This window comes from Lemur catta, chromosome 14 (genome assembly GCF_020740605.2).
Source record: "Lemur catta isolate mLemCat1 chromosome 14, mLemCat1.pri, whole genome shotgun sequence".
NCBI lineage: Eukaryota > Metazoa > Chordata > Mammalia > Primates > Lemuridae > Lemur > Lemur catta.
This window is the reverse complement of record NC_059141.1, coordinates 13,474,756-13,498,130: the sequence shown is the minus strand read 5'-3', so window position 1 is coordinate 13,498,130 and position 23,375 is coordinate 13,474,756. Positions and strand designations below refer to the sequence as shown.

At 52.2% G+C, this 23,375-nt stretch overlaps 2 protein-coding genes across 7 annotated transcripts in view; one reads left to right on the top strand and one right to left on the bottom strand.

Annotated features, from left to right (window-relative positions):
• VWA2 (von Willebrand factor A domain containing 2) overlaps positions 1-7,848 on the top strand; it is a 29,841-nt gene extending 21,993 nt beyond the window's left edge. The window contains 5 exon segments of the mRNA XM_045567900.1: positions 1,510-1,617; positions 2,907-3,479; positions 5,570-6,121; positions 6,837-6,962; positions 7,739-7,848. Coding sequence (XP_045423856.1) covers positions 1,510-1,617; positions 2,907-3,479; positions 5,570-6,121; positions 6,837-6,962; positions 7,739-7,848 — 1,469 coding nt within the window.
• Positions 7,849-11,157: 3,309 nt separating this feature from the next.
• AFAP1L2 (actin filament associated protein 1 like 2) overlaps positions 11,158-23,375 on the bottom strand; it is a 92,429-nt gene continuing 80,211 nt past the window's right edge. For 2 of the 6 annotated variants that reach the window (XM_045568841.1, XM_045568837.1), the window contains 10 exons: positions 22,872-22,976; positions 20,307-20,518; positions 18,200-18,345; positions 17,246-17,357; positions 16,345-16,590; positions 16,086-16,260; positions 15,632-15,787; positions 13,534-13,727; positions 13,293-13,415; positions 11,158-12,359 (listed from right to left, as the gene is read on the bottom strand). In XM_045568841.1, coding sequence (XP_045424797.1) covers positions 12,333-12,359; positions 13,293-13,415; positions 13,534-13,727; positions 15,632-15,787; positions 16,086-16,260; positions 16,345-16,590; positions 17,246-17,357; positions 18,200-18,345; positions 20,307-20,518; positions 22,872-22,976 — 1,496 coding nt within the window. In that variant the 3' untranslated portion in view covers positions 11,158-12,332. Of the gene's footprint in view, positions 12,360-13,292; positions 13,416-13,533; positions 13,728-14,467; positions 14,534-15,631; positions 15,788-16,085; positions 16,261-16,344; positions 16,591-17,245; positions 17,358-18,199; positions 18,346-20,306; positions 20,519-22,871; positions 22,977-23,375 lie in introns of those variants that run through there. The other 4 variants (XM_045568839.1, XM_045568838.1, XM_045568840.1 and 1 more) reach the window with 4 other exon arrangements.

Below are 23,375 nucleotides of genomic sequence, written 5' to 3'. Positions count from 1 at the left end.
CAGGTGATCCCTGCGGCATCCCCTTCCATGGTTTTAAAGTTCCAGCATCACTGGCCTCTGAAGCACAGGAGGCTCTGACAGTGGGGCTGTTTCTGCTCAGAAATGAGAGTTTGAGGACTTACAGTTTTGGAACCAGAATGACCTGGGTTTGAGTCCCAGCTCTGCCCCTTACCAACTGCCTGACCTTTGGCACAAAACTTCTACCGGCTGATTTTCAGCTTCCCCGTCTGCGAAATGGGGGGTTTTACAGTACCTATGTCATAGGATTGTTGTGACAGTGAAAGGAGAGCATGCATATATTGTGGCCAGCACAGTCCCTGGCACATAGTAGATGCTCAACCAAAGGCCACTGTTGCTGCTGTCAGGGAGCCCCCAGTATTTTCCACGATGTTCCAGCTAACACGAGAGCAGGCCCAGCGAGGTGCTCAGAGTTAGCCTCAATCATTTCTACCTTTGAAAAGTCTATAATTACAATGAAGTGACCACCAAGTAATATATTTACATTTTACATTTTTTTTTTTAGCAACAAGGACAGAAATCTCTAATCCTAATAGCAAGCACATTCAGCTGCTCATCGAGTCCTTGGACTATATGAGCTCATGAAGGTCCTCTTTGTTCTCTGTAGCCCTGAGAGGAAGGTCTTGTGGTTTGCCGGCATTTTTTAATAATTGGTAAAGAAATTGGCAGGGAGCTTAGATATTGACCACAGGGTATCAGAGATCAGACACTTCAGAATGGGCCCGATTTTGACATAGACTGTGGTTTCCTGTGTAAAATTTCAGCTTGAAGAGGCATCACTCATAATTCGCACCTCACGTCCAAAACCAAATGCTGTTACTACCTGTTGTGGGGCGTTTGCTTTGTGCTGAGACTCTCTGTGGATGGATTCATTTCATCCACACAATAACACCGTGAACGAGTTCAGTGACCATCACCCCTTCTTAGATGAGGATATGAAGCTTGGAGAAGTCAGTAAAGGTGCCCGGGGAAGTGGGGGAGGCCACGTTCATTGCTGAGCATCCAACTGCAGGGGCCAAAGGCTCGTGTGTTGCTGTGTGGGATGCAGAGGCCGTTAGCACCTCCACGTGTGGAGCATAGAAGAAAGGGCACCATCACCCCCGCAGCATCCCTGAGCTCTTCATCCTTGTCAAGCTCAAGTCTAACACCAGTTAATCGCTGTGGTTGCCCTGAGCTCCTCCAGGCAGCAGTGGGTAATCCAGGCTGGTGTTCCCAGTGTCAGAGCCAAGATCCACGTGCTGTTGGCACATCCCTGAATTAGCCTGTAATTCACACGGGGCCCTACCAAGCCCACCACTAAGTGTCCCTTATCCACCATGCTCAGCCCCTTCTATATGAACTTGTTCTTTCCCCTCTCTGCTGCAGGGTTCCTAGTAGACTAGGTGGGAAGGGAGGGTTGGCCCCTGGTGGGGCAGGATGGCCTGCGGGACTCGCATCTCTGCACCCCTGTGTGCTGCTGTGTGTGTCTGTTAATGGGCATCTCTCTGACAGGCCCTTGTGACTCCCAGCCCTGCCAGAATGGTGGCACGTGTGTCCCAGAAGGACTGGACAGGTACCACTGCCTCTGCCCTCTGGCCTTCGGAGGGGAGGCTGACTGTGGTACGTATGCATGGGCCTCCTGAGGCTCTGGCCACTGGGCAGCAGGTCGGGGATGGGCTCCCCCTTCTTGCTGCAGGGGAGAAACCGGCCGAGGAGTTTTTGGCCATCTAAACGGCTCTCCAAATGCACCACTGCTCTGCCATCCCGTGTGGTGCAGCCTCTGAGTGCGCCATGCACCAATAATTCTGGTGGCAGAGCTCTGGGTAGGACAGTGGCCCCTGGCTCATCAGCTGTAGAACGGCCACTGCTTGATGTTTGAGCACTGCCAAGCCGACCTGAAGAGCCAGCCCAACTCTGGGTCCCGGTTCCGGGCAGAATCTTTTCTTCTCTGCTCTATGAAAGTGGAGCACGGGGCCTCAACCCCTTTTGGTTTTAAAGGTATGAAATGAAGATTATAATAGGCTTTACCTCAGTGGGTGGTTGAGAGTTTTTTGTTTTGTTTTTTGAGACAGAGACTTTGTGTGTCACCCCCGGGTAGAGTGCAGTGGCATTGTCATAGCTCACTGCAATCTCAAACTCCTGGGCTCAAGTGATCTTCCTGCTTCAGCTCCCCCAAGTAGCTGGGACTACAGGTGCCCGCCACCATGCCCAGCTAATTTTTTTCTATTTTTCATAGAGACAGGGTCTCACTCTTGCTCAGGCTGGTCTCAAACTCCTGACCTCAAGTGATCCTCCCGCCTCAGCCTCCCAGAGTGCTAGGATTATAGGCATGAGAGTTTTAAATAAGATTGCATATGCAAAGTGCTCAGTACAATGCTTGACATGTAGTAAAGTCTTGTTAAATAATAACTTTTTTAAAAAATGTGGCATTTGGGTTAATTGGAGATCTATACGGAAAAAATGAATCTTGACGCTGTACCTCACAACCTACCCCCAAAATCAATTCCAGTGGGATCATAGACTTAAATGTAAAAGGCAAGGCAGGGAGGCTTCTAGAAGAAAACACAGGAGCGTATCTCCCTGGTCTTGAGGTACACAAAGACCTCTCAGGACACAAAAAGCATTAACCATAATGGGAAAACGTTATAAAATCGATGCCATTTTTCTTTTTAAAAAGTGCTTGGCTGGAGACCCGTAGGGAGAGCCGGGAGGGAGCGCTGCTTGTCTGGCCTCGTCTCTGACGCTGTGATGCTTCGTGGTCACTTAAGCCCCTGTGGCCCCGGTTTCTCTGTCCCATCTCTCCTGGGAGTTTCTCCTGGCCCACATGTGTTTTGGGCATCTTGGGTGGGACTGATCTGCACGTTCCAGTGGCCACAGCATGACAGTGGGTGTCGCTGTGACTCTGGCAGCCCCAAAGCTGAGCCTGGAATGCAGAATCGATGTCCTCTTCCTGCTGGACAGCTCGGCGGGCACCACTCTGGAGGGCTTCCTGCGGGCCAAGGCCTTCGTCAAGCGGTTTGTGCAGGCCGTGCTGAGTGAGGACTCCCGGGCCCGAGTGGGTGTGGCCAGGTACAGCAGGGAGCTGCTGGTGGCAGTCCCCGTGGGGGAGTACCAGGACGTGCCAGACCTGGTCAGGAGTGTCGACGGCATTCCCTTCAGTGGCGGCCCCACCCTGACGGGCAGTGCCTTGTGGCAGGCGGCAGAGCGCGGCTTTGGGAGCGCCACCAGGACGGGCCAGCACCGGCCACGCAGAGTGGTTGTCCTGCTTACTGAGTCACACTCGCAGGACGAGGTGGCCGGTCCAGCACGTCACGCCAGGGCCCGAGAGCTGCTCCTGCTGGGCGTGGGCAGTGAGGCCGTGAGGACAGAGCTGGAGGAGATCACGGGCAGCCCGAAGCACGTGATGGTCTACACGGACCCTCAGGACCTGTTCAACCAAATCCCAGAGCTGCAGGGGAAGCTGTGCAGCCGGCTGCAGCCAGGTAAGGTCTCAGCGGCTGGCCCAGGGCTGGCTGGACAGTGGGTGGGTCCTTCCTCCTTTTGGTCACCACTTACTCTCCCCCAGCACCTGTGCTAGGGCCTGAACACACAGCCCCTCTCTTCTCTGTACAGCCACATGGCAGCTTCTCAGGGTACTTGTCACTAAAATGGGAAGGACAGCACCAGCTCCCGAGGGGCTCCTTGTGAGGAGTAAGACAAGCAGCATACACAGTGTAGCCATCAGTGAGTTTTAGGTGTTGCTGTTTATTGTTGTGATTTATTATTGTTGTTAAGGTGCTCTGAATCTACTAAACACGCTCTAGGGCAGCAGTTTTCCCGCTTCTTTGATGGCAACCCACAGCGGGAAATGCGTTCCCAGTACACACATGCGCACCCACAGCTGAAACAGACATTTCCCAAGATGATACCTATCCTGTCTACCCGGGATGCATCATGACGCTTTTCTGTTCTGTTTCACAAGCCACGAGGTTGATTTGGTGACCCGCTATCGGAGGATGCTCTGGGGAACACGGTCCGGGGAATGGAGGTTGCCACGCAGTGGGCAGGGACTTGGCCCATGGCCAGAGATGGGCTCCCCGAGTTCTTTTGCAGGAAGGTGGCCTTGGGAAGCTGCACGTGGGTTTCAGCTTCTCAGCTGATGCCACTCTCCCCAAGGCAAGAGCCCTCCCTCCTGTGGGGTTCCCCTCCAGGCTGGTCTCCCATCACAGCCAGTGTGCTTTTGTTCTACATTTGTCTTTTGTTTTGCTCTAGAATTGTTGTAGATTCACTGAGGAAAAAAAAGTGACAATAGTAGAGCTCCCTACACCCCACACCCAGTTTCCCCGTATTAACACCTACAGCACTGTGGCACGTCCTTACAGTTAATGAACCAATGTTGATACGTTGTTATTTACTAAAGTCCCTGCTTTAGTCACATTTCCCTAGTGTTTACCTACGGTCCTTTTTCTGTTCCAGAATCCCATCCTGTTCAGTCAGCCTGTTTCCTTAGGCGCCGGGTGGTTGTGACAGCGTCTCAGACTCCTTCCTTGTGCGGGAGTGGTTTTTAAAAACCAATAAATGAGAGCATCAGATCCTCTAACTCTGTACTTAAACCTTTCCAGTGGCTCCTTTTGCACTTGGAGTAAAACCCACACTTCTTCCGCTGGCTTCTGGGAGCTGGCTGTGGTCCGGCCCCTGCGGGCCTGTCTGCAGCCCCTGCCCGGGAGAGACCTCCTCCCCGGCTGAGGAGCACCCCTGCCCTGCCCTGCCCCACCCCACTGGCTCACACTTGCTCGTTCTCAGTTCTTAGCTGCAATGTCACCTTCCTGGAGAAGCCCTGACTCCTCCTCCCGGTTTTGTTATGTTGCCCTGCTGGTCTCTCTCAGAGTCCCAGCTCTCCCTCCGTGCTGCTCACACCATTTGCAATTCTGTATTCACTTCATGTCTGTCCCTCTGGACTGCCAGCCTGCTGAAGGCCGGCAGCGGCGGCCCGTTGTGTCCTCACTGTATGATTAGTGCCCTGTACACAGTGGACGGGTGAAGGTACAGGTGAGGGTGATGTCACAAAGGGTCCCCAAAGCCCAAGGGCTTACATAGGGCAGGCGCTTATTTCTCTCACATGCAGCTCAGAGGTGAGTGGGCTAGGCCAGCAGGGTGGCTTGGCTGCCTTGTGGCTTCCACCTTGAGGCCCAGGGTCACCATTTCTCAGCCTGCAAGAAGCGGGGAGGGGGAAGTGGAAGGCAAGCAGCTTCCACTTGCACAAGTTTGAAATTGCACAAGTTCAAACTTGGAAATTGCATAACTATGTCCAATCACATCCCATCAGATAGAACGTAGACACGTGGCCACCCTGGCTGCCGGGGAGGCTGGGAAATGTAGTCTAGCTGGGCATTCGCATTCCTGCTCGTATTCTAGGAGGAGAGGGGCATTTGGTGACTGACAGGAAGGCATGGAGGGTGGAGACTGCAGCAGACCAAGCAGCCTGGCTGACTCGGGCTCTGTCCAACCTCGAGCAGCCCCCACGGTGCAGCTGGGCCCAGAAGAGGGCTCTGGCCAGCAGGGCCCACGAGGCTTACTCCGTGTGCCCCTGCAGGCTGCCAGGCACAGTCACTGGACCTCGTCTTCATGCTGGACGCCTCGGCCTCAGTGGGGCCCGAGAACTTCGCTCAGATGCAGAGCTTCGTGAGAAACTGTGCCCTCCGGTTTGACGTGAACCCCGACGTGACGCAGGTCGGCCTGGTGGTGTACGGCAGCCGCGTACAGACCGCCTTCGGGCTGGACGCGCATCCCACCCTGGCCGCGGTGCTGCGGGCCATGAGCCAGGCCCCCTACCTGGGCGGGGCGGGCTCGGCCGGCACGGCCCTGCTGCACATCTATGACAAGGTGATGACTGTCCAGCGGGGCGCCCGGCCTGGTGTCCCTAAGGCTGTGGTGATGCTCACGGGTGGGCGGGGGGCGGAGGACGCGGCTGTCCCTGCCCAGAAGCTGAGAAACAACGGCGTCTCCGTCTTGGTTGTGGGTGTGGGGCCCGTCCTGAGAGAGGCACTGCGGAGGCTTGCGGGTCCGCGGGACTCCCTGATCCACGTGGCAGCTTACTCAGACCTGCGCTACCACCAGGACCAGCTCATCGAGTGGCTGTGTGGAGGTGAGTGCGCGAATGCACACCCTCGGGGCTGCCTTCGAGGCACGGCCTCCGTCTGAGCCGTCATGCAGGTCATTACAAGGACAGCGGCTCTTCCCAGCCACTCGGCACTCGCTTTCCCTGTGCCGGGTCCTGTGCTAACTCCCATGCTGCATAAAATCCTGCAGGAGGCCTGTCCGGCCCCATTTGACATCTAAGGTGCAGAGACTTTAACAATTTAACTAACACAGATAACTCCTTCCCAAACTTGAGAATTTATGCATTCCATTTAAATGGAAGACATTTTTAGGACATCCCTACCCCCCGCAAGGCTCTAAGGACCCCACATTGACACTGACCTAGGTAGTAAATGACACAGCTATGAGCAAACAGGGCCAAGCCAGCCTGACTCCAGGGCTTCCTTTTGCCTGTGACCTCCTTTCCACCTGATAAAAAGCCCATGGTGGTAATAAGGGTAGTAAATGCTGCCGAGTGCACAGCACAACCAAAAGAATCCCCGTATGCGCACAGGAAAGCTGGGTGGAGGTCGGGTCTTGCTAACCTAGCCGAGTAGCATGGAGCACCAACCATTTGCTAACCTGTTGCTTCAGGGCCAAGGGAGGCACTAAGATGTGTGAGACACTATTCTAGTGGCCTTGCGTGGGTACTGGGCTTATTTAGGGGAGGGGTCTTTGGGTCTGACCCAGGCCGGGCCTGGTGGGCATGTTCTCCATTGTAGAAGCCAAACGGCCAGTCGACCTCTGCAAACCCAGCCCGTGCACGAACGAGGGCACCTGCGTCCTGCAGAACGGGAGCTACCGCTGCGAGTGCCGGGCTGGCTGGGAGGGCCCCCACTGCGAGAACCGTGAGTGGGGCTCTTGCTCCGTGCGCGTGGGCCGGGGGTGGTTTCCTGCGTCCTGCCAAGTCACATGAACGCTGCTGCGGGCGGGTTCTAGGGCATTAGCTCAGCAGAAGGAATCAATCAATCATTGATTTGTTCACCCACAAAGCAGTTGGTACCTTGTAGATCCCAGACTTTGTTCTAGGTGTGGGTAATACGGCAGTAAACAAAACAATAAAAATCTCTGTCGTTGTGGAGTTTCCATCCCAGTGGGAGACAGACAGTAAACAAGATAAGTGCAGCCTCTAGTTTACTGGCTGGTGCTGATCCTGACAGCTGGGAGGGAGCCCTGCCTGGGAGGGAACGGGAAGATGACAAGGATTTGGCACAGAGGCAGGTGGGTGGGAGCCGGTGGTGGGAGCTGGTGGAAGCTCTTGGGTGAGTGTTTCTATTTGCTCAGTGAAATGGGGGGGGACAGTGAGAGTGGGGATGGGGAGGAGGTGCTGGAGGCTGGAGAGGGAGGATGAGAGGTAACTGTCTAGGAGAGGAGAACAGATTAAGGATGTAGACAATGATTGTTGGCAGCATCATGGGACCACCTGTGGCTCCTGTTGATGAGTTGAAAGTTAGAACAGCCAGAAATCAGAAAACAATTCCAGTCGGAGCCTTAGGTTTTCAGCCACCAGCAGAGATTGGCTTCCCAAGGCTGGGGAGTGCATCTGAAGGGGCCCACGAGGTTCCCGATTGGCTGAGGGGAGGACACAGATGCTCCTGCCCTGAGGGTTCACTTCCTTCCCCAGGGGTCTTGAGAGGAGATGCCCCCAAGGCACGAGGCTCCCGCTAGGACCCTGCGGGACAAAGAACACCCTCCCAGCAACGACAGAGAAGACCTGGGCACCCTGGGCGATGAAAGGCACCTGCCCTCAGCAGAGTGTCTGTCCTCGGGGTCCTTGGAGTGTCTGCCTCCAGCTCTGCTCTCTCTTGCTGCTGTCCTCACCCAGGAGGATGTCCTGACTGCAGCCATGCTGCTTAGGGACAGTGGGAGCAGCTGACGGCATCCCGAACGATGATGTTGAAAACCCTTGATATGTAAGTAAACACTGACTTTCTGTACCTGCTTGGGCCTTGCAGAGGCTATGTCATCTGCCGCCAGGGGTCCTGGAGACTCCAGAGGAATTTGATGGCCTATTTGAGGTTGACTTTACCCACAGCAAGTGCTGGATAGAATGTTGTTTAGACAGTAATGCCCAGCAGAAGATATTTACTAGAGCATCATCTGGACCACCAAAGCGATGGCATTTCAGGATGGAAAAGGGGGGCATTTTCCCAAAGATGTCCTGGATGCATTAGCTTTGGGTTTGAAAAGGGGTTTGAGTGGCATTTGTGACTTCTGGTGATTGCATCAAGGGCTTGGAAAGGTCCCAGTCTGGAATGTGACCAGTTAACCAGCTTGTTTGATGATGGGGGAGGGGCTGAGTGTGCTAACAGCCCAGGTCTGGAGGGGCCGTGAAATTGGTCTGAGTACTGACTGGGCAGCACGGCCTTGGAGGGTCTTCCTTTTAAAAGAGTCTACTTAGGAGGGGTTAATTGCGGTGTTTATTGAATTCTTTCCTTACGCTCCTTTTAGCGGGGCAAAGAAATGTAAAATTTTTAAACAAAGATAGGATAAAGAAATTTATAGAGGTTTTGAGGTTTTGCTTTTTCAAGTACTGAGCTCATGCTGTCTAGGCTTTTGTTTTGCTTGTCTACACCTAGTTTTTAAAGGAGTGTTTTGAGAAATATTGTTGGTTATTTATTTAATAGGAATATTTGTACCTATGTGGCAAAGAGGCTTATTTGGAATATTTTTTGGCAAACTGGATACTTACCCCTGCCATATTTAGGAATTATTCCCCTGGGTCATGTTATTTACAGTTGGATTTTCAGGAGAAACCTATGTAGAGCTCGGACATAAATCCAGAGACTTTATCATGGTTTTTCTTTATAATACAAATATTTTAACATAACGTTTTATATAGGAAAGTTCAAGGCTGCTTTGATTTAAACACCACTTAGCTTTAAGAACTTCATTTCTGGTGCTCGATAAGTGCTTAAAGAGTTAATCACTGTGATATTATCAGACAGTAAAAATAAAAAATCTGGTGTACCCAGCACTGTCGTGGCAGTCATTTGTGTTCAAGAGATAGTTTTGTTGATAATTTCCTATTATTTCACAGTCTTTCGTAGAAGGCAACGTCAGGGCAGGATCACATGCCCATCTAGCATATGCTGATCGGTGAGGTCATGGAAATTACATGCATTTATTGTCTTTAAATTGATAGCAGCTTAGTCATTTTATATTGTAGGTTCTTTGTCTTGTTCAGGGCTGATATGGGGCGGCCCCATTTGAATTACTTGGACTGAAAACAAACAACAAACCAGGGGCCCTGGGCTTACCCATCAAAGGCCTTTGCTGTTTCTTTTTGGGAGCTGGGGCCACAGCCCTGGAGCCTTTTTTTTTTTTAACCTTTTGTAGTGAAAATAGTTCAACCTTTTTCAGTGCCAAGCCTAGGGGCAGAGGGAATTCCTATATTATGGCCTAACCAGCCAAGCCTTTTCCTTTCATTTAAAAGAAATTAGCTTTCACTTTTATTTTTAGCTTTAATTATACAAGTAATATATAAATTTATTCTCCTTGCAAAAACTGAAACGTTGCAGATAGATAGGTCATTAATCTCTTTATTTTCTCTGAATGATACTAATTCCAGCCATCTTGCTGGATCATCTAGTTCTAATAGTTAATTGCTTCTCTTGCTTTTCTAGAGAAATATCATTTAAAAATAATGACAGTTTTGTCTCTTCCTTTTAAAGTTGTATGCCACTTTGCATTGCCTAGGGCCTCCAGAATAGAATAATGCTTCAAAAAGTCATGATATAGCATATCCATATCTGGTTCTTGACTATAGGGATTTTCTCACCATTATCAGGTTATCTAGATAACTAGGAGTGTTTATTATGCGTGCTGAGATTTACGGTATTTTTTTCTCTTCTTTTGAGATCATGTTTTTTTCACATTTAATCTGTTAATATGAAAAATTACCCCTTTGTATATTTTCATTGAACTATTCTCGACTTTTTGGATAAACTATTGGTCATGATACATCTTTCTATAAATGCTGCTAAATTTCATTTTGCCAATTTTTTGTGTGTCCAAAATTGAGATTTGGTTCTTCTCTTGCAATATGTGTTGACCTTTTGGTATCAGAGGTATGCTAACTTTATAATGGAGAACACATATTTCTCAAACTTTCACTATGCTATAGTCATAGTATTTTCTTGTAATTTAAATTTTGCCAGTATCTGTACTAAAGGCCTTCTTTTCAGTTCTGCTATTTTAGATTTCCTTAGGTTGCTTTTTTAATTGTATTAGTCTATTCAATGAACCAGATTTTGGTTTTGTCATTTTTTAAATAAATACATTTATGCCTTATTTACTACTTAGGTGGCCCTCCAAGTATTGGTATGTTTTTTGCCCCTAAGAATTATTTAGGAGTGTGTTTAACATCTACAGATATTGATACTCAATCACCTACGTTTCTGCAGATGTTTCCTGTGTATTTGGTACATTGTTAATTATACAATTGACCCTTGAACAACGCAAAGGTTGGGGCACTGACCCCCCTGTAACTTTTGACAAAACTTAACTACTAATATTAATAGCCTACTGTTGACTGGAAGCCCTCCTGAAAACAGAAACAGTTAATTAACACATATTTTGTATGTTTTATGTATTATATTCTTATAATAAAGTAAGCTAAAGAAAAAATGTTAAGAAAAACATAGTATTTACTATTCATTAAGTGGAAGTGGATCACCCTAAAACCCTTCATCCTTGTGTTGAGCAGAAGGAAGAGCAGGGGCTGGTCTTGCTGTCTTAAGGGGGGCAGAGGTGAAAGAAAATCTGCATGTAACTGACCCACCTGCCCCCTGCACAGTTCAAACTCCTATTGTTCAAGGGCCAACTATACTATTAACGTCTTTTTTCAACTTTATCTTTGTTACTTGATTTAAGGAGGCTTAAAGTCTCCTGGTTAGGATACTGCCTTGTAGGTCACCAGTCTTTACTGCATGTATTTTGAAGTTCAGTGTGTAAATAACCAAGACATCTCCTCTCCTTGAGGTAAAAATTGACGCAGGCCCTGCCCCAAGTCATTCCATGAAATACAAGGAAAACCCAAAATACAATGAACATTTTATTAAAAAAAAAAAATCTAACTCCCCACTTGGTAAAAGATCACCAAGTGTTTATGACAAAGGAAATAAATGCCCTGGGATTAGAAAGACAATAAGAATAAAAAAGACCTTTAGTTCTCAGGAACCAGTGTTAGAGAACTCTGATTCAGAACCCCCCAAAATGAGGCAGAGATGACAGATGAAATGTTTCAACCTGTGTTAAAAAAGACAGGGCAGCACAAGGAACAGCACTGCCAATTTTACGAGGGAGACCACCCTAACCAACTTTTTTCTTGGAAGGGGACTGGACATTAATCAGAGACTAAAAAGCATTCTATTAAATAACTCTTCCCTTAAAAATGGCCTGGCCACAGGACTGAATCTGTAAACACAGAGTAATTTTTTCCCCCCTATGGTAACGTAAAAAGTCAGTTAAATCTCAAAAGACACTTTTCACTGTTCTAAATAGGATTTTAAACTTTTTTTCCTACATAATACAGCATCACTTAAAATTTAAAGGCAGTTGATTCAGCCCTGCCTTGGACTGGGAAAAAAGTCCTTAACTTAGTGGGGTCAGTGCCTTAGCTTGGTCCCAAATATTTCCCCCATACTGTTTCTTGAAACTCATGTCATAGACAGTTTTATACAGGTGGTGTCAATGCTGTTTAAAAATCACCAAAGACTGAGTCAGACCTACCTATATTGGAGAGTACAAATTGGAAGGCAAGGGCAGTTCAACCCTCAGCACTGCTAAGAGATGACGGTCGGGAGTTTAGGTCTTCCCACTCACCAAGGCCTCGGGACCCACAGGACAGGGCCCTGTCCCTTTGACTTCTCTTCCACCGATGTCTAAACATCACAAGGTTTCCATTACTTAAAAATCTTGATGAAGCAATTGATGAAAACTTCCAAAAAGAAACACAGAATATCCCTAAATACAACAATGTCTTGTTTATACCCAATAGACTTGGCTCTCCAAAGAAGCCACCTTTTTTTGTTGTATTGTGTCCTTTAGCTCTGAAAAGGGACACAGCCTCCTCTTAGCCGAAGCTCTCCATTCACCGTACCTCAGTCCTTTTTCTTCTCAACAGACTCACCCTTTCACAGACTTGCTGCTTTAACGACACAGGATTGTCACCAAGGTCCATATTGACACGAGAGTCTTTCGCTGAAGCTGGTTTCCTAACTCGCTCCTTTCTTCTCCCATTCCTAGGGTGCCATTCAAATACCAACACCCACCCCCCATAAAAAAGGTAAATTAGTTATCCTCTGTAGCAATCTTTATATTCTTAAAAAATATTTTAAGCACGGAAGCAGTTAGGAATAGAGGTGACATATATTTCAAACCCTGTGTGTTCACTGCTGCTTGGAGCACCTATTCAGAGATTTTGAGGCTGTGGCATAGCTGGGAGTGCTGCAAGTGATTAGTGATGTCTGCCAAGGCTGCACGGGAGCAGGAGCTCTGGGGCTTGCACGGACTCAATAGTTTGGCAGGTGCCCACACCAATGGCTATGTCTCCCGCAGGTAAGCAGAAGAGGAATGAAGAGCAGAGTTTGCCAGAAACAAAGGCACCCCTAGGCATGTTTTTTAGCGTACAAATGAGTAAGGGATTAATAACACTTTTTGTCTAGCCCTCGGGGGAGAAACCCAGTCATAGCACGCATTCCTTGTTCACACCTTGCTGAGCCTTTGCCACTAGCCAGGTGGGTGACTTTAGGCAAACCACGTCACCTGTCTCAATCTGTTTTTTTAGTTTTAATGGGAGAAGCCTTTTGGAGTCCCTGACTTTTTGATTTGAAAACTGCTCAGTCACAGTCTGTCCCCAAGCTGCAGCTGTCCCTCAGAATCTACCGATAACTGCATGGTAGGCAGGTCAAGGACCCCAGCGTCCTCAGGCTTCCTGGTAAGAACACTTGAACCTGAAAGTGTTTGGGGACTGACCAACCAGAAAGAACAAGGGCCTTGGTCAGTGCCCAGGACGGAGCCAAAGGCAGAGTGAAGCCGGCCACTTCCTGCTGAGAGCTGAGCCCTCACTCAGAGCTGGCACCAAAAGCTGTAAAGCACCGCCTAGGTTGGAAGAGGAGCCCCCACCTTGGTGACAGTTCTGCAGGCCCTGCGGGAGGCTGGGCGTGACCGCTTACCTTGGCCTTCTGGAGGACGGTGCCTTTGCCTGTGACCATGACCGAGAGAGGCCTGTTCTTGAGCGTGATTGCGGAGTTGACTGGGGTGCAGTCCGGGGCAGGCGTGGGGGTGGCAGCTTTAGGCTGTGGTTACAGGAGAAGAGCACGGCCTGAGTCAAGGGGCCGGAGCCTGACCCACCTCCCCGGGCGGCGTCCAGGAGACCCTGCAGGCAGCTGAGAGGCCGAGGCGCCCGGCACTCACACGGGGGCTCACGTTCTCCAGGTGGGTGGTGTCCACGGTGGTGCCCAGCGTCACAGGCCCTGCCTCAGCCTTCTTCAGGTTGTCCTTCACCTCCACGATGTTGAGCTCCAGGTCCACGCGCCTGCTCTCCTCCACCCGGCACTCCTCGTCTATCTCCCGCAGCTTCTGCTCCAGGCTGGCCAGGACCCCCTTGTCTGGAGAGAAGATTAAACCAGCCGCAGAGAACGGCATTTCAGCCAAGGCCAGGGAGCCCTGCTGGGTGGAGGCAGGGTTTACACACACCCCCCACCGGAGAAGGGCCCCAGGGAGATGTGGACCCCAAGTGTGGCCCCAACACCCAGAGCCAGGATGGGCCTCTCTGTGTGCAGCAGGCAGCCTCGAAGCCCAAGACCCGTGTCAGCATTCTGCAAGGATCGGGAGGGCTCTGCCTTCACTAGAGGGCACGAGTCTGTCCCTTCTGGTAGGTTCTCAGAGGCTCTCCACTGTTTTGCTATCTGCTATTTTGACAGTGACCTAAAAGGACGAGGGAGGCTTTATTAACGAGCCCGGGAGGAGGCTTGGGCTGTCTGCCCCACACGGCCCCCACAGTCCTCCAGCGCTGGGTGCTTCCCGAGGCCCCACAGAGCAGGGACCTCAGCTCCCACCCCTCTGTGCCCTGCTTCATGCTTCTGCTCTTAACCCTGGGGCTCTCAGGTTGGGACTGCACACCAAGAACGACGGCCTCCTGCTAGAGGAAAGTGTCCCATACAGAGTCCCCAGCACAGGTCAACAACCCCCCAAAAACTTAAGTACTGTTTCCAGGCTGTATGGTAAATAATCCTGTGTCAGGGGACAAGCAGTAACAGGAGTCACTGTGCAAGAATAAAATACAGTTCCTATGCAGGGGTCAGTATCAATACTTTGAGGATCCCTTTCTTATCTGTGACTTACTAACCCAGGATCCACAGGGCTTATTTTCCAGGAGAATAAACTGTAGTGAAAATTCTTTGTCTTCTTCCACCTGGAATATCCACATAGGAGAGAAAGGGCTGGGAGTCTCCCCTTCCTTCCTCAAAGCCCCGGCTCCACGCCTTCTCAGGGGTTTCAAGGACTATCACAGAGGAGTCTCTGGTCACATCTGTCAGCTCACGTCCCACCCTCCAGTCTTGCTGGATGGAAGGAAGCCCAGCTCCTGTCCCCCTACCTCTGAGCACTAGGCCACCAAACCCTCAGGACCAGAGGGTGCTCACGTGTGGAGACAGAAAGCAGGCCGAGGGCAATGAGAAGGGACTACTAACAGGTGACGAGGTCTCTTTGGGGTTCTAAAATTGATAGTTGCATAACTGTGAATATACTAAAAACAATTGATCTGCACACTTTAAATGGGTCAATTGCGTATCTGGATTATGTCTCAATAAAGCAGTTATTAAAAAAACCAGTGGGCAACTCTGTACCCTCACCAAACAGCTGACTTTGTCCCCAAACCTGTTCCACTAATTTCATTTGTTCATGCAACTCTGCAGTTTAAATATTAAATGACCACACAGTTACTCCATGGAAACTAAGCCAAATGCTTCAGGAAGGCTCTAAAAAGAGGCCAGTTGCTATGAGGATGATTTGGACAATAATCTAGAAGGACTCAGATTTCTTGGCAAGTGTCTTAAGGTTTTGTTCACTTTAAAGCAAGCCTGGAAGTGAAGGATGGTAACAGGTGGAGTTAACGCAGGAAGGATGGCCTAGGACTCCCGTCAGCTGACCCAGAGCTCAGAACACCTGCAGTGCCAGGCTGTGACATGACATCAAAAGACGGGCCAAGGAATATGCATTTAAGTGAAAATAAAACATTTAAAGCCTAAACATAGTTTTTAAAGATTTCCTCCTTGACCTAGCTTTCTCAGTGACCCGCCGGTCCTGTTGCCATCCCGTCAGAGGGTGTCTGTACAGGACAGCAACCTTCAGACAGGAGTGGGGGAGGGAGGACCACCGGGAGCACCTGCCTAGGCCAGAGGTTGTGAGGCGAAGGCTCTCGGGTCAGGAAGGCAGGTGACAGATCCAGAGTCTTCCCTCAGCCCGTGCCCGTGTGTGCCCCTGACACAATGCCAGCGGGGAGGCCCCTTACCTGTACATTTTAACAGGGTCTCTTTGAGTTCCCGTTTGTCTTTCCGGAGCTGAGCCAGGTGCCCCCGGATTTCTTCCTTCTTCTTCTCCAGCCTCTCCTTCTCCTCTGTGTACCGCTTCACCTCGGCTTCTGTCCGATTCTTGCCGAGTTTGATCTCTACAGACCCAGAGAGGGGAAGCCCAGGTCAGCCAGGGGCTGTCTCCAACCATGAGGGCTGTCCCCAACCCTCTCCCCAGGCTCGGAACCTGGGGCTTTGGCACAAAATCAAAGCTGGATACCAGGTCAGCCTAGCAGGGACAGGAAAGGAAATTGGGCCTACACTTTCTTTGCTGTGTGACCCTGGGCAAGCCCCTCCACCTCTCTGAACCTCTGTGTCCTCATCTGAAAAGAAAGGAATCAGGCTAACTTCTCCAAACCACGCCCCAAACGGCCAGCTCTTCTCTAGCATGAGCACCTGCAGCGGGCACCCTCAGCCTGTCCTTCACAGGCGGGCTGGCGCCAGCGGGGGTGGCCACCACGGCGTCGGGGCAGCTCGAGGGGAAGGAGATTTTCTGCTGCTCAGTCTGGATTTTGACGGTGGTGTTTCTCGGGGAAGCCTCCTCAGGCTCCGGGCTGTCCAGCTGCCTCTGCTTTGGGAGAAAGCACACGTGACTCAGCCAGCCAGAGGGGCACGGGAAGGTGGTCCGGCTCATCTGCTGGGGGACGGCCTGTACCTGTTCCTCCGGGGTCTCTGGAGACTTTAAACAGGGCTCATCTGGGGTGGGGCCTGGGCCTGGGTCTGCAGGGAGGGCCTCGGCCAGATTGTCCAGGTGGGGCGCCGGCGGGGAAGAGGCCTGGGCCTGAGCGCCACTGGGGCCGTGCAGGAAGGACTTGACAGGCGTGAGGTCCAGGTACACTCGGTCGGGCTCACTCTCGCCCGGGGCGTCTGCGGCAGGGGTGGCCTCCGCGGCGGGTTCCACCTGCAGGAGTTGGGACATGCACCACCGCACCTCCAGTCCTTCGGCTGCGGAGGGGCCCCAGCCCTGCCACACAGCTCCACGGGGGAGTCCCCAGAGACCTCCCTCCCTCCTGGGGCAGCCACCTAGTGGGCCCTGGATATGCCACTCAAGAGGTGGGAGACCCAGGACGTAATACTTGACTTCCCTGAACCTCATTTCTGCATCTGGACAGAGGAAACCAGCGGTACCTTCCCGGGTGGTGGGTGGCACTGAAGGATAATCTACACGAAGCCCTTAGAGCTCAGCAGAGCTCACTGCCTGGCACGTGGAACCTGCCACCAGTATCGTCATTCCACCTCAGCTATCACTTTGGACCCTCAAAGACCAATGGTGTCGCTGTTCCCACTCCCAACACCACACCCCCACACCCAGCACTGACCAGGGCAGTTAACCAGCTGTTCTGTCTGGTAAGTCCCCGAGCCAGGCAAGCTGCGCAGCGTCACGTGGGAAAGACGACACTACTGCGCCTAGGCGTCTGCGCTGACGGCCCGGTAGGGGACTCAGAACCCGCTCTTCTTAGGAACCATCTAACGACCTCTGGGGTCCAGGCACTGAGGATCGGCGGGGGTCAGGGGAGACAGGGCGGCCGCTGGCCACCACCTGGCCGTGTCCTTACCGTGGCCGTCAGCTCCGACAGCTCCACGTCGTCGTACGGCTCCTCCTGGCGGTCCCGGCTGGGCAGGCCGTCGATGTAAGTGTTGGGCTCTGAGAACCTCCTCTGCATGAGTCTGGAAGGCACGGCGAGACACAGCACGCGTGAGGCACGCGGGACAGCCTGGCCGAAGCACCGGCCTCGAGGGAGTCATGACAACGAGTGGTGCCACAGAGGCCTTGGCTGCACGAGACATCTGGGGACTGACACCACCCACCGTGTATTTGGGGGCACCTCCTCCCCCATCTCCCAGTGCCGCCTTGGAACTCTTGGTTCCAGAATTTTCTCTCAGAAAAACAAACTGCCCTGCCCCATAGCCCTCTTCTTCGGCTCCCTTGCCATCTTCTCCCCCGATTCCTCCCTTCTAGGATCTCCTTCCAACACCGACAAGAAAAATCCCTTCTCGTTGCATCTCTGCGATACGCTTGGGGCTGCATAGACCAGAGGTGGCCTGTTTTGTGCATAAAGTGGCAGATTCCGTTTCGGTGGCTTGGCCGGCTCCCTCGGTACTGGCTGTACCCCCCGGCCTGGGAGCACGACTCCCGGAGCCCCGGTTTGCTCATCTGGACAGCAGACGTCCCACCCTGCCCTGCTTCTTCCAGGGTGCGCTGGGGACTCGGTGAGGGGTCATGGGAAATGCCGAATTGACAGAAGGACAAGTAGAAAGTCAGGAAAGGTGACAACTCTGTCCTAAAGGAGCTGGAGAGCCCAGGACGCTGCAGCCACCTCTGGGGCCCAGGGCCTGGCCCAGCTCCTGGCTCTTAGCTGGGCCCTCCCGAGGGCTGCTCCTGGCCTTGGACTCTGCATCTTCCTGCTGCTGGGCAGAGGGAGGCTGAACCCCCTGCTCTAGGCTGCCACCCTGCTCCGGCTGACCACCAGGGCCAGCATGGCTGGGAACAGAGGCCCCCTGATACTCACAAGAGAGAGTTTTTGGCTGCAGTCACGATACAGGAAACCCTGTTGGCGTCCACATAGTCGTAGGTGAACTCTTCTGGGTCTGTCTTGGAGCCCGACTCAGAGAGCAGGAGGCCCAGCCAGTGGCCCATTTCCTCGGAGGACTTGGCCTGCAAGGAGGCCGAGAGAGACGTGAGCAGACCCAGGCATGCCACCCTTCCCCGCCAGGCCATGACAACACCCCGCCCCAGTCCCCACCCGGACAGGCCTCTGTGACAGCCCGGGGCCATGCTCCCTCCTATTTACCAGCATATTCCGTCCCTCAGTGACCCCAAATAACATTTCCTGTCAGTGACATCTTGATGCTGCCTCAATGATGCTATGGACATTTGTCCACAAGTGTCACCTGTGATATATATACATGTGTCTCTAGAAGGCCATAATGATTATTAGTTATCACCAGGTGATCTCTATTAAAAATTACAGTGGCGGCCAGGCTCAGTGGCTCATGCCTGTAATCCTAGCACTTTGGGATGGTTTGAGGCCAGGAGTTCGAGACCAGCCTGAGCAACATAGTGAGACCCTGTCTCTAAAAAAAAAAAAAAAAATAGAACAATTAGCCAGGTATTGTGGCTTGTGCCTGTAGTCCCAGCTACTTGGGAGGCTGAGGCAGGAGGATCGCTTGAGCCCAGGAGTTTGAGGTTGCAGTGAGCTATGACGACACTACTGCACTCTAGCCCTGGTGACAGAGCAAGACCCTGTCTCAAAAAAAAAAAAAAATTAATTGGCTAATTTTTCTATTTTTTAATAGAGATGGTGTCTCCCTGTGTTGCTCAGGCTGGTCTTGAACTCCTGGCCTCCCAAAGTGCTGGGATTACAGGCATGAGCCACTGCACCTGGCCCACAATGCATTCTCATCAAATACATACACTGGGTACTTCTATTAAAATGTCAACATTTTTTCTTGCCTTTTTGTTGAGACAAAACTGGGAATTCTATAAAAGCTACAGGTTTGTTTTCATGAGGAAAACAGCTACCCCTGTGGTATTACAGCCCGTAGCACTACCGCTCTGTTTCTACGTTCTCGTAATCAGAGAGGCAATGATTAAGCAGAATTAGTTAGTTTCCTTTTCCCGCTTGGTTTCAACTTGATTTCTCAATGCAGCTGTTCAAGGGCATCCTCTAGTTCAGGTTGCCACACCTCTGCCCTGAGCAGCAGTGACAGCTTCCGGACAGGTCTCATTTTGCCACTTCTTCCATCTGTCCCCCACCCAGTAGCAGAAGGAAATGTCTCAAAACCCAAATCTGAGCACATCACTCTCCCTTAGTTGGGTAATTAGCTGAATGACATCGCACTGTCAAACTGGGATGTAAGTTCCATGAGGACAGGGGGCTATCTCTCTCTCCCTATCTCTCTCTCATCCACCGTGTCATTGTACTGAGGAGACACCTGTCTGCTGAAGACAGAGAATGGATGAGTGAGCACAAGCTGGTCCCTGGGAAGCAACTGCGATGTGGGTCTGTAGCCACCAGAGGGCAGTATTGGAGCAAAGTTTGGATGAAGACCCTGGATAAAGACGAAGTGACCAGGAGTTAACAGGCAAGTGTGTGCTTTTGTGCATAGAAAGGATCCGGACTCCGCCTGCCCCAGGCTGCAAGGCATTATGTCACCTCTTATTTTTGTAAATGTAACATCACATCACACAGAGGGTGGGGACTGGGAGGAATGTAATTGTATCACAAAGCTCATTCTTCCCCAGATAAGCCCTAACAGTTGTCATTTTTGTGCACTGGGCCTAGAGGCTCTCCCAGCTGGTGACACACACACAAAATGGCACCACTTTGAATCCCTAGTAGCTTTTCCAGCGGCTCAGGGAGTTATAAATACTCTTTCTGCCCTAAGTGCAGGAAGTAGCTCATTGTCCCATTCCTATAACACAACCACCCTGAGGTCAGAAAAGGAATGGAAATTTTAAAAAATGCAAACAATCTCAGGCAAAGGAAGTAAAAATAACATGGAGTGACATTGATTCTGCCTTGGTAGGATTACAGTCCTCCTCGAGACTGGCAGCAAAATTGCTGCGACCGCCCCACCCTGGCTGCCCTGCTGCCACCCCGCAGGCCATGGTACCTCAAGCTTGGCCAGCTCCTCGCCCTTGTGGAGGATGCGGAAGGAGTAGAGGTGGTCAGGGCTCGGGTCCGGGACCACCTCACAGCCCACCAGGCTGAGGGGCTGCTGGGCCACCTTGCTCCGGTTCCGGTCCTGGTAGAAGTGCAGGTGATTGTCCCTGACGGAGCACCAGCGAGACTTCCACTGGCTGTTCACCAGCACGTTCAGGTAACCTGCAGGAGGGGATGCAGGAGGGGATGCACCTGCAGGAGGGGATATGGTGGCAGGGGACCATGGGTGCCCAAGGGTGTCCAAGGCTGCCATCGCCTCTGGGCCTCCTGAGAGTCTGCCCTGGAATCTCAGCTTCAGAACCGGGCATGCCTTTCATGTCTCACAGAGGCTGTGACTCTTGCAGTACCTTTTGTTCCCCTAGTGTCACCAGCTAGGCCCTTCGAAGGTGGGCAGCACAGCTGTCTGGTTTTGGGCAGACAGAGGGAAGTGAGGTGTGTCCTCGATTAGACCCGGCCTGGCTCGTGCACAGGACAGAGGCCCCCGTCCTGCCTCCGCTTGCCCAGGCCACCGTGGCAGGAAGCACACTCAGCCCGAGTCTCTCCTTGCTGCAGGTTCAGTCCTGTCGCCTCTGTAGCTTTCCCACCGCTGGGCCCTCCAGACTCAGCCTGACGTGCCCAACTCCTCCTCACCCTCCCACATGCCGCCACTCAAGGACCTGCCCTGGCTGGGTCCTGACTCCTGGCTCTGCCTCCTGTGACAGCACTGGAGCCGGATGCAGTGGAACTCTGCTTCCACGCTGGACACAGTGCTCTCCTCAAGGGCAGGAACGGTGCCACGTTCCTCTCCAGGGCCCAGGGTCTGTGGCCCTCTGGCCTCTCCCCCGTGGTCTCCCTGTTTCTCTGTGGCCTGCAGAGGCTGCCAGCATCGGGGTGCACACGCCATGCCATCCTCTGTTCTCACATGGTTGCATGTGTGCAGTTCAGCTTCCTAAGGACAAGACAAGCCTCCCTGCCCTGTTGGAGGAACACTTAGCTGACACCTCACACCAGCACAGCATTATCCCTGGGCTACAAAGATGAGTAAAATCCAGGCCTCAGGCCCCTCTGCACACCCTGTGTGGGCTGCCCCCTCTCTGCGCTGCTGGCCTTCCCAGAGGACTGGCTTACAACGTGGGTACCCTCTCCATCCTAAGGGATTGGAAGCTGCCCTGAACCAGGCCACAGGGTAGAGTGCACTGCCACCTTCCTGCCCAGCCCAGCTGGACACACAGTGGGGATCAGGAATATCTCCCAGCCACAGCAGCATCATATCACAGGTGCAAAGTGGCAGAATTAGAGACCAGGACATAGGAACTCTGGCCCATCTGGGCAGATGCCACACACACCCGTCACAATCCTCGGGACCAAAGAAAGCTTTGGGTCTGGAGAGGTGGGAGCTCAGATCATGAGCACCCCAAGTCCTGGGAAGGACAGCCACTGTGCTCTCGGCCTTCCCCCAGCCCAGGGGACGGGAGCATTCTGAGCTGCCAAGCAGACTTCCAGCCATAGCCCAGCCACGTCTCCGTGACAGCGACTCACCGGGACCAGGCTTCTGTGCTAGATGTCCCATCCTCCAAGGCTGCAGAGCCCAGCGGAGCCAGCCACCACCCAGCGCCCTGGCCAGAGAAGCAGGAGGCTCCAAAGGTCAGGCGTTTTCTGCTGCCTGCTCATCCCACCCCGGCCGCCCTGGCAGCCTCAGAGAACAAGAGAACTTAGCTGGGACTCAGGAAAAGAGCCCAGGGATGGGACATGGATTCCATGAGGAAGAAGAAAATGCCTGAAGGTGGCCAGTAATGGCCTTTAGGCTCCCAGGGGGTGGGGGTGACAGCAATGAGCCCCTCACCCCAGGACATTTCCCAGGGAAGGCCTATTTCCTCTCCTGGCCTATTTCCCCGAGTATGAGTGAGGGCATAGAGATGACCTCTAAGAGTTCACCAGCTCCTACACACCCCCCGTGCCTCAACGTGGGGTTCTTCTTGTCCCCTTTATAGGTCATGCTCTGGCCCTCAGGCACCATCCCGCCTGTTCAGCTCCCACCCACCCCTCAAGACTCAGGCCCCAGGAAGCTACCTCTGACCACAGAGCAGGAAAGTTTCTTTCTGTCCCTGAGTCTTAGAGCTACAGAGATGGTGCAGGGAGCACTCACGGTATGGAGCCATCATCTCCCTTGGGCTGTGAGATCTCAGTGCTGTGCCTGCCCTCAGTTCTGTCCCCTTTTCCTAACACTCTGCCCGCCGTACTCCATAAATACAGACCGAGTGAACATCATTTTTAAAAGAACACTGGGAGGACACCAAGGAGTTACCCTCCACTTCCACAAAGGACCCAGCGTTGCAGCCAGAGAGAGTCTGGTTGGGCGTAAAGAACTCCCCGCAGTGAAATCAAACAGGACCCGAGGGCTCCGCGCTGCCCGTCCTAGAGGTGTTTAAAGCAAGACCCGAAACGCTCTGCCCGTGCTGGCCGAGCTCGCCTCCCTGGAGACAGGCTCCCGCCAGTGCACGAGCCCTCTGGCCCCCGGGGTGGCTGAGATTCTTACTGGACGTCTCGAGGGACCTCTCTGAAGGCTCCAGCGAGGTGGACTTCTTCCTCCCCAGGTTCATTAGGTTGCTCAGTTTGAGCCCGGCAGAACATTTCTTCTTGACTGTCAAGATGAGAGAGAAAGAGTGGGCATTGCACACTGTCCACCCACGTGCCCGTGAGAGATGGAAAAATAGCAACTCCTCCACCATGACATCCGCCCATTCCTCCCCCACCACACACACACACACGTCTGCTCCCCAAACCAGGGTCCTCAGGCCAGAGTCAGGTGTCCCTAAAGCCACACACTCAAGAGGGATACATTGACTTCTTACAGAATATGTAACCACGGAGACTCTTTACTGACTGTACTGGCTCAAAGGGATTTGAAATAGGATTAGCAAAGAAGAAGAGATGGGAGAATATTCTATCTCCACAATTTCATGAAACTTTACTTCAATTTTGCCATCTCTCCCTTTTCCCTGGATCTATCAGCTTTCGTATTTACAAGTAGTTTATTCAT